General features: G+C 41.6%; 1 protein-coding gene across 1 annotated transcript in view; it reads right to left on the bottom strand.

Annotated features, from left to right (window-relative positions):
* Positions 1 to 7,073: 7,073 nt before the first annotated feature.
* Positions 7,074 to 9,664, bottom strand: part of LOC137241820 (GATOR2 complex protein MIOS-like) — a 25,048-nt gene continuing 22,457 nt past the window's right edge. The window contains exons 4-8 of the mRNA XM_067769207.1: positions 8,409 to 8,690; positions 8,047 to 8,324; positions 7,784 to 7,976; positions 7,511 to 7,716; positions 7,074 to 7,439 (exon numbers count right to left, since the gene is read on the bottom strand). Of these exons, the coding sequence (XP_067625308.1) occupies positions 7,349 to 7,439; positions 7,511 to 7,716; positions 7,784 to 7,976; positions 8,047 to 8,324; positions 8,409 to 8,690 (1,050 nt within the window). The 3' untranslated portion in view covers positions 7,074 to 7,348. The remainder of the gene's footprint in view (positions 7,440 to 7,510; positions 7,717 to 7,783; positions 7,977 to 8,046; positions 8,325 to 8,408; positions 8,691 to 9,664) is intronic.

The following is a 9,664-nucleotide window of genomic DNA, read 5'->3' as shown; positions in this document are numbered from 1 at the left end:
ATTTATTACTAAAAACCGCAATGACCTCACTATTTGTAACGAAAGCGTTTATGGGTGGGTCAAAAAATGGCGTGTTCTTGATGAACATTCCTTCTCAGACCACCGGTATATTGAAGTAATGTTAGAATTTATCGTTGATCAGCCCATTGCGAGACGTAACCCACGTAATACAAACTGGGAACTACATTATGAGCTGTTAGCAAGAGAACTACCAGCACTGCCCTCACAAAGTCCCTCATCAACGGAGGAGCTGGAGGGTCTGGTAGAAGCCTTCTCAATGGCACTCTCAAATGCCCTAGAACAGGCTTGTCCGATGCCAAAACCACGCGGTAAGCGTAAACCTCACTGGTGGTCCCGTGATTTGGACTTACTTCGTAAATCATGTAGAGAACAATTCAGCAAAGCCAAATGCCTCGATAATGGGCCACAACGTCTAAAATAAAAAAAAACCCACAAAAAAGTCCTGAGACAAGCGCAGAGAACTTCGTGCAGAAATTTCTGCACTGGAGTCGAAAGTGTCTCCGACACATCAAGGCTGCGGAGCGTGCTTTTAAAGACGGAAACATCTATTGGCTTTCTGCGGAGACCAAATGGTACCTGGACCAGCACAGAACGGGGAAACCCTAGAGCTGCTCCTGGACACACAGTTACCGGGAAACATGCCCAACGCACCGGAAGTACCTGCAGCAAACCAAGCTGTGAATATACCCATCACGGAGAAGGTTAGGTGGGCAGTTAAAAGTTGTAAAACCTGTTAAGGCTGCTGGACCAGACGGGATTGTCCCCGCTCAACTTACCTACTCTTTGGAGTTATCAGCCAACTGGCTGCGGCACATATATACCGCTTGTTTGGCTCTAAACTATATTCCGTGTGCATGGAGGAGCGACACGGTCATATTCATTCCTAAGGCAAACAAAGCCTCTCACTACGAGCCGAAGGACTACAGACCTATCAGTCTTTCATTTTTCGAACTCAAGACCCTAGAGAGAATAATTAGCGATTTCCTCGCTACTAACATTTATAGGAACCTCATTTCGAGCTATCAACATGCGTACACCAAAGGGAAATCTGCGGAGACTGCGCTACACAGCCTAGTCTCCTTGTTCGAAAAGGGTTATTGTCTTGTGGCCTTCCTATACATTGAAGGAGCATTCAACAATATAAGTCCGGACGCCGATAACAATGCTTTAACTGGTCTGGACGTAAATGGACCCCTAGTGGGACTGATTGATCAACTGCTCAGGGGAAGAAAAGTGCTTTCCTCGCTGGGGAAAGTTGACATAACACGATTTGTCGCAAGGGACACGCCCCAGGTTGGTGTCCCTTCCCCTCTACTATGAAACCTAACAGTAAACTCGCTATTAAGAGATACTAGTTGGGGAGCGGGAAGGTTGTGGCATATGCTGATGACCTAGCGATTGCCTACAGAGGCAAGTTCCCTCAAATTTATGCGACTTGATGCAGGTAGCATTGCGATAGGTTTCCCTATGGGCCTCCCGATGTGGACTCAGCGTCAATTCCGATCAAGTTGAGCTTGTCTTATATACCAAACGATACAAAATACCATCATTAAACCTACCCGAACTAAATGGGGTGCGCCTAAGCCTGGCAGATAAGGCCAAATTTCTAGGCGTAGTTTTAGACAAAAAGCTGAATTGGAAGGACAGCGTCATTCAGCGACAAAAGAAAGCGTACGTGTAAAAGAGCCATTGGCAAAAAATGGGGACTCACCCCCAACATATGCAGATGGATTTATACCGCGAATATCCGACCCATACTGCTTTATGGGGTAGTCGTATGGTGGCCAGCCTTGAGCAAGGCGTCAAATCTAAACTTGTTGGGTAAAGGCCACAGATCTAGCATGATAAGCATAAGCGAGGTTCTAAGAACACCGCCTAGAGAAGCTCTTCAGGTCATTCTTGACATCCTTCTATTGGATCTAGCTGGTTATCGAGCGGCGGCAACGTCAGCCCTGCGTCTAAGGGACTTGTCGTATTGGAACAAAAAGACCACAGGACACCCAAGTATACTAAGCAAATACAGTTTTCTTCCTCCTAGCATGGATCGCGGTGCGACCACAACAGTTGCGGAAACCAACTTTAAGATAAACATACCCAGCAGGGATGACTGGACGGAGTCGGATAGATACCTTGCTATTGACAGCGGCATAAACTGTCGCCGATCTTTTCAAGAGACAGAACCGTGTACACCTCACATGGGTCCCTGGACATAGGGACATCGAGGGAAACTACATTGCAGACGAACTCGCTAGGCAGGATACAACCAGGCAGGCTCTTCCAAGAACGCTTAGGTTTGCCCCAGTCCACATGCAAGCTAATGCTAAAAGAGCACATCCACCGTCAACGAAAGATGGCTACAAACACCGGGGTGTCGAACATCGAAAGAAACCTGGCCTAAATGGAATCCTAAAAGATCCCGTCATGTGTACAACCTAAGAAGGGATACAATTTCCACACTTGTGGGGGCACTAACTGGTCATTGCCTCACAGGTAGGCATGCAGAACGGTTAGGAGCGCCTTAACGTCGATGCTGTAGGAGTTGTAAAGAGGATGAGGAGGAGGAAACGGTGGTTCACCTCATTTGCAACTGCCCAGCACTAAGCGGAGCATGACAGCGCTTTCTGGGTGCTCCATTTCTTGATAATCTGAGCCAGGTTTTGGAGCATGACGTGAAGGACCTGGTAACTTTCATCAGGTCCTCAAAGTGGTTTGAAGAGGAAAGGTAACGGTATATTTTCGTGGTATCACAACGGGCCTAATACTACTGGCCTAAGTGTGCCCTCGGGCAGCCACCTCAACCTAACCTAACCTAATGTATGCATATATACGGAACACTTGCGACAGGTTGTGGAATAATTGAAAGCATATATCTTTTTCTCTCACGTTCAACGCTACGATGGGAACTATTAAAAAATGCTTTAACAAAAACTGTCAAACGTGAATCTGACGCACGATGGAGCGTCAGAATACAAGCGGTTAGCTTTATCGTCGATGGGCTATGCAATATAACACTTATAACAATTAACAGAGGACACTAACACCACAAGTGACACTAGAAGCGAAACTACAGTTCTGTTGCAAAATATACTAAATTTTAGTTTCATAACGTTAGTTCATTTGTGATATGAAATCTTAAGAGGATTGATCGTGTACAGATCAGATTTCAAGATCCGGGTATGAATTAGAGAAGCGCATCATGATTTAAATCATTAGCGACTGAACTATCCGAAATTTGAGACACTCTCTGTGAAGAAGCAATAGTAAAAGCGAAGTCTCTTTGTGAAAAATGGGATGTTGATATAGTAAAACATGTAAGAAGGCGCCGAAAAATGACTGGAGAATCGGCTACAGATGTTGGTCTTTCCGCAGAATGTGAAATTTCTCGCGTTATGAAAAGTGTTCTCGATCGTCTCCAACAAGAAATACGTACAAGATTTATACGACTAGTTTTAAATTTGGATTTCTTTTAGACGTTGGAAATTTGTTAAACAAGGATAATACTGATTGTAAGAACTTCGGTGAATTTTATAATACAGATTTCGATGGAACAGAACTTTTTATCGAAATATGTGACTGCAAAATATTACTTCGCAGTAGAAAAGAAATTGAATCTGAAACTCCGTTAGAATTACTTACATTTATAATCTCGTGTAGAGAAGATGTTTTTCCAACCTTGTGAGTGGCACGTCACATACTCTTGACTATCTCAGTATCAATTGTTAGCTGCGAATGTACATTCAGCAAATTAAAACTGAAACAATTTCCCCGGACGCAAGAATCACTACGCCACTGATCCATATAAAACAGCTGATCCAACCAATCTTATGGAAATCAATGCAATTGGTCAATGGTGCCATACCATAACGCCAGCCAATTGGTTTTTGGTTTTTCGCCATATTCATAACATATATATTTGAGTTGGTGGATTCATCAATTTTTTGGATATTGTATTTTTTATTATTTATTATTCGTGGAATTTGTTCTTAAATTTTTGCATTTTCTTCTCTCTTATGAAATTGTCACATATTTTAGGTTAAGGCACCTATAACTGATGCCAATTGATTATAATATGATTACGACTATAGCGTTATGACTATGTCCACTTTGCCAGGCCCTTTATCAAGCTTAACCTCAGCCACAGTCAGTGTTATATTATTTGTTCAATGTATGAGTAAAATGTCTTTTCTCCTCATAGAACTTGGGGTGTGGAGGGAGGGTTGGCCTGAAGGTTTAATGTGGCCACATAAATCGTTCCCGAGATGGTCGGGCTAGCACCGGCAAAGGACCATCACATCGATAACACTCCCCAAAGCCTTCGGGAGCAAACTTATCGCTACAACAACAACAACATCGAGGTAACCGGGAATATAAAAGTAGTGCAAGGAATCAGTTTTGATTTTAACATGCTATAGTGAAGTACGCAATAATTCTAATTGTGAAGTACTACTCCAAAAGTAGTCTAAATAAAAAACGTTTTATTATACTAAATATTTGGGTTATTTATTCGACAGTTCAGAGATTCGAACGTTAACAGAAGCTATAAAATAATCAGGGGGCCTACTCTGTATTTCCCAAAATTCGTTACAATGTTAAGCATCTAAAATTTGCTTTCTAACATTTATTGGTACTTTTGTTTTAGATAAACTTTTTCGAATTACTACCCACTGCTTAAATTTCAAAATAAAAATTTATCAACATTAAGTATGTCTGTGTTTGATCCATTTATATAAAGGAAGTGTTAAAACATTGTTTCTCTTCTTTTCATTTTGCTTTTTGTTTCAATGACTCGGCGCCCTGAACTAAGGTTACAAGTTTGTAGCACAATGGAAAGTATTTTGAAGGTACATCCAAAACCCCCTTTCCCTCCTCTTTTCTATATTACAAAATTTAATAATACCCGCATTCATAAATTTACGTGTTGTTTCTTGACTTATCTGCTGCTTTTCAGTATCACATAAAATACTGCATTAATACCTTTCTGAAATATGAACTAACATGCAGGAAAATAAGAACTGCGGTTTGTATTAATTATTGTGGGAAGGTGTATTTCGTTTTGCTGAAAAGAATCGGAAAAGTTTTAGTGAACAGGATTGAATGGCTGGATCTTCAGCGCATCACTTTATCCACAGCCAAGGAATATGAAAACTTAACATGAGATGGCTGCCCATCTGGAACAATATCCTGAATTTTTGTATGAGTATCTGCGAGGCTTGTAACGCGAACACTCAGGATATATTGTTTACGGTTTTAAGACCCATAATTTATCTATGTAAACCAAGCGTTGAGGTAGGTTAATTGAGTAGAAAGAGTAGGCTGGTGGAAAAATATTAAGCGGAAGAGGTTTAATAGTAACGATGCAAAAAAAAAAATTGGTTTATCAGAACTTTGTTTTAAACCGCTCTGGCTAACCCTGGAAACGTTAAGATAAACATGAGAAACTCCCATTCGTATGATCCAACTCAACAGACATTGTTCTGCCTTTCTCTATCTATCGACCTGTTTTTCCTCTCTCTAACACTCCTAAATAAAAAAAAAAAAAAATATAATAACACTGCTCCTCTCTTATTTCCTCTTTCCACGGCTATTTTAGTCTTTTTGCTACTTTGCCCCAATGCGTTACCTTTATTCTATTTTTACTCTCACTCTCCATCTTCTTGTTTTCTTTACTTTTCCGACTTCCCTCCAACTTCCTTTATTTTTTTTCCCATTCCCCTCTTTTATCTTCTCTTTTCTTTCATGTCCCCGTTTCCAATGAGGAGATATATCGAGTTTGGCCTTTTTACGTACATTACATTATAAGGTATTGTAGCGAGTTTAGGGAATCCTTGATTATTATGCCCCCTCTGTTATAGTTTGATCTCTGATCTATCGTTGTTCTGCAGGGCTATATGGACACGACGAATATGTTGGCTGTTTTGTGTGTTCTTACGATAAGACACTAGTTAAATATCTAGGAAGTATACTTGGAAGAAAGATGTCTGTGGAATAATGAGGAAAGGCGTAGGAAGTATCGGTTGCCTGAGGGTTTTTGCCAGAAGCTCGCTTTATGCAAGCTACACTATTATGGGAGGAGGATATATCCAATATCGATGTGTTCTTATTCGTAACTTTAGCAATGAGCGATTCGGAAGCAAGTATCACCGTTAGAGCATGTGGTAACACAACTGACCAAGTGATTCAAGGGGTTGATAAGCGCAACTCATAGCTTCCGCAACCCAACTGTCTGTCTAGCAGCGAGGCTCTGGCGGTCCAAGTTCCTCATGGAAGTGCTCATATTAAATCGTTCCCGAGATGATCGGGATGGTACCTTAATGGTGTTTGTTACCGGAAAGTATCGGATATATATCCGATAAAGGCCCATCAAGATTTATAACACTCCCCGAAACATACGCGGAGTGCCTTTATCGCTGCAACACCAACAACAACGGACCAAAAAAGTGTCCAGGTCAATTGTCCTTTAATTAGACAGCTGCCGCCCAACCTTACCTAATCTAAACTTTTTTTTACCTTGCTGCTTTCCCCCGAACCAACGGTTTGAAAGGCGAACACGTTATCACCACACCACGGCCGTATTTTGCATAAGAGCTGATGCAAGCTCTTTGCCTACCCATCGCTTTCGTGTTTCAACAGCACAGCCGGCAGCCTGTCGTTTCCCGTTGTGTTTTTGTTTTTATTTCTAATATTCCCAAACTCGCTTTACAATTGTCGGGTAGCGGAATGGTATAAGCGGTCATCAGTGATTGGGGTATTCAGTTGGTACTTTCTCACGCTACCTAGCAATGAGGATAATTGTGCTCTCTGCATGATTTGTATATCGTCTCACTGGTCGCCATTACAGTTCCTGTAAACATTTGCCTGTCTCCATCATCTATCCGGTGATTCTGGTAGAGCTTTTGTGCATTATACCTATTTGCCATATATGTACATGTACGTATCTTGGCTGGCACAAGGTAATGGTCGAAACGATATTTGGACCTCGTTGAGTGCGCACATCCAGGTCACTGGTGCCAAGACTTCGGTCGATCAACATATTATCAATTTGTGTTCTTTAATCAACTGACAGCCAAGGCGCTTGGTATATTTTCTTCATGAACCTCGACGAAATCAACAACAATAACAACAAGTGGTTTAATAAACTTTAAAGTACTACTTGCACAGTTCAAGTCAGAGCTGGACGAAGCCAAGCTCAAGAATGGTAAAAAATGTTACGCTTACTATTACAGTTATTTTGTTAATTTGCATTAATAAACTTAAACCTAAATAAAAACCGTATAGCACATATAAACATACACTAAGCTAGCGTACGCACTTCAAACTATTACTAAAACTATGAACAGTCGGGTATATCATTTGGTATAGTGCCATCCATATCAAAACAGCGGCAAGAGCAGGAACTTACAGGGCACTCTGAATTTTGTCTAAGAAACGAAGATAATTTGATTTAATAAAAATTTGTCTCATAACACGCTAATAACGTATTTTAACTCACTTGAACCACTGCATCATGTGCTCGGTATGACCACCATGTCGACATGTCTGACACCAAGAGAACCACTTCGAAAATGGCTTCGATTGCCAGCCAAGACTTTCGTGCGTAGCATCGCTAGGCAGTGAAATATTGAGCGTAGTACCCATGTGTAGTAAGCAAAGTGAACAACGTGGCAACGGTTTACGGCAGCTGGGGCAAGAAGAAAGCTGCAAGCGAAGAGAAAAATTGTTTTAGAGAAAGATATTTTTTGTTTTGAGAATAATTTTTGCCTACTTTGTTCACATTCGAGGAAGCACTGCGCATGCGCGCATCCTCCTGTAATGCATTCGACACGGACTTGCCACAAAAATTGCATGAGAGAAAAACGCTGCGTGTTGTGCGTGTGCCAGTGCGTAAATTTTCAATTTTTATATCCAATTCGGCGCGTTTCTCCCAAAGGCCCCAGGAGTTCAAGTCATCCAAGTAACTGTGTAAGGTTTGGTAAAGAGATTATATTTAGAGAAAATGAGTTTAAACAAGGCAAACGTTCACCTTACCTGCTTATCCAATATTGTATGCGATTATCGGTGAAGTGTTCACGATGAAAATAATTTATGGCTATAAGCGCTACAGTTTGCACATCGGAAGTTAAATCTAAATATGCTTGTAATATATTAATACCATCCAGCGATTCGCCTGTGAGCAGTAAACCATTTAAGTCACCATTTTCGATGGATTTCTGTATCAACTCCTTAACATAATCGGAAAGTTTAGTTTCAGATAAATATTTACATGCGAAGGCGACACGATCGGCTAGTGATATGCCATCCTCGGTCTGCAAGCAAAAGGGTTGATTTTATAAATCTTAGGCTTTTAGTTACAATACTCTATAATTCAACTATCTATAACTTCAACTCACTAAAACCGCATCGAAGTTATCATTTTCTGTTGTTAGAAAAGAGAAAATCGCACGCAAATGTGCATCCTGTATTTGTTTGTTAGCATTGGAACGTTGATTACGCCAAGTCGAGTTTCCACGATCTGCATTAAAGCTAGATAAAGCAATAGCGGCAATTCGAAATACACTTGCATCATGTGGATCCTTCGAGTTGCGTGAGAGATCGGCAGCTTTTGAGAGAATATCGCAAGCGGAAACAATTTTCAGATGAAATACGCATATCATAGCGGCGCGACTGAATTCCTGAAATAAAATTAAGAAGTTAGATTCCGTAGCAAGATATATAATAAAGTCAGAATCAGGTGTATGGATGCACGGTCAAATAGTAGGAAAGCCCCAGAACAACTGAGGTTGAAAGGAGCGAGCAAATAGAAAGACAATTTATTGATTGACTGCAAGTAGGCATTTTAACGGGCGAATAAAAGAGACAACAGCTGGTAGAATTGAAGACTAGACGATGTTGTAATACGAAAGCAAGAAAAACGGCTGTGAGCGATGCTATCCGGATATTAATCCTCTACGCTCAACTGCTAGCACCTTTAATGACATTTCGAACATTCGAATCTGTGGATTGTAATCGCCTTTTACGACAGGAATGGAGTACCCCAGCGGGTTAGGGGATCAGGATATACCCGTGGTAGGTATGCCTGTCGTAAGAGGCGACTAAAATACCAGATTCAAGGGGCTGTGTAGCGCAACCCTTCAGGTTGCCAGCGCAATATATAGCTTCTCCAAACCCAATTGTCAACCTCACCTATCCGCGGCGAATCCTGTTTCACTAACAGACGAGGCTCTGGCGACCCCAAGCTCCTCATGGAACTTGGGGGTGGGGAGGGGGGAGTGGCCTGAAGGTTTAATGTGGCCACATAAATCGTTCCCGAGATGGTCGGGCTAGCACCTTAATGGTGCTTTGGTACCGGAGCGTACCGGATCTGTTTCCGGCAAAGGACCATCACATCGATAACTCCCCAAAGCCTTCGGGGAGTAACCTTTCGCTACAACAACAACAACAACAACAACAGGAATGGAGTATATTCTAAGCCCATTAATCCGTTGGGGTTGGAAGAACGGCTTTTTTCTCTTCGTGTAGCGATAAGGACACTTCCCGAAGGTTTTGGGGAATAATATCGATGTTAATGGTCCTATGCCGTCCCAACTGTCGTCATTGCCATTGCGGTAGCTCTTTGTCCCCTAAAGACGCTATTCGTTGTGGTTGT

The sequence above is a fragment of the Eurosta solidaginis genome, chromosome 2 (assembly GCF_040869045.1).
Source record: "Eurosta solidaginis isolate ZX-2024a chromosome 2, ASM4086904v1, whole genome shotgun sequence".
Taxonomy (NCBI): Eukaryota; Metazoa; Arthropoda; class Insecta; order Diptera; family Tephritidae; genus Eurosta; species Eurosta solidaginis.
The sequence above is the reverse complement of the archived record's forward strand: the minus strand, read 5'-3'. Positions and strand labels throughout refer to the sequence as shown.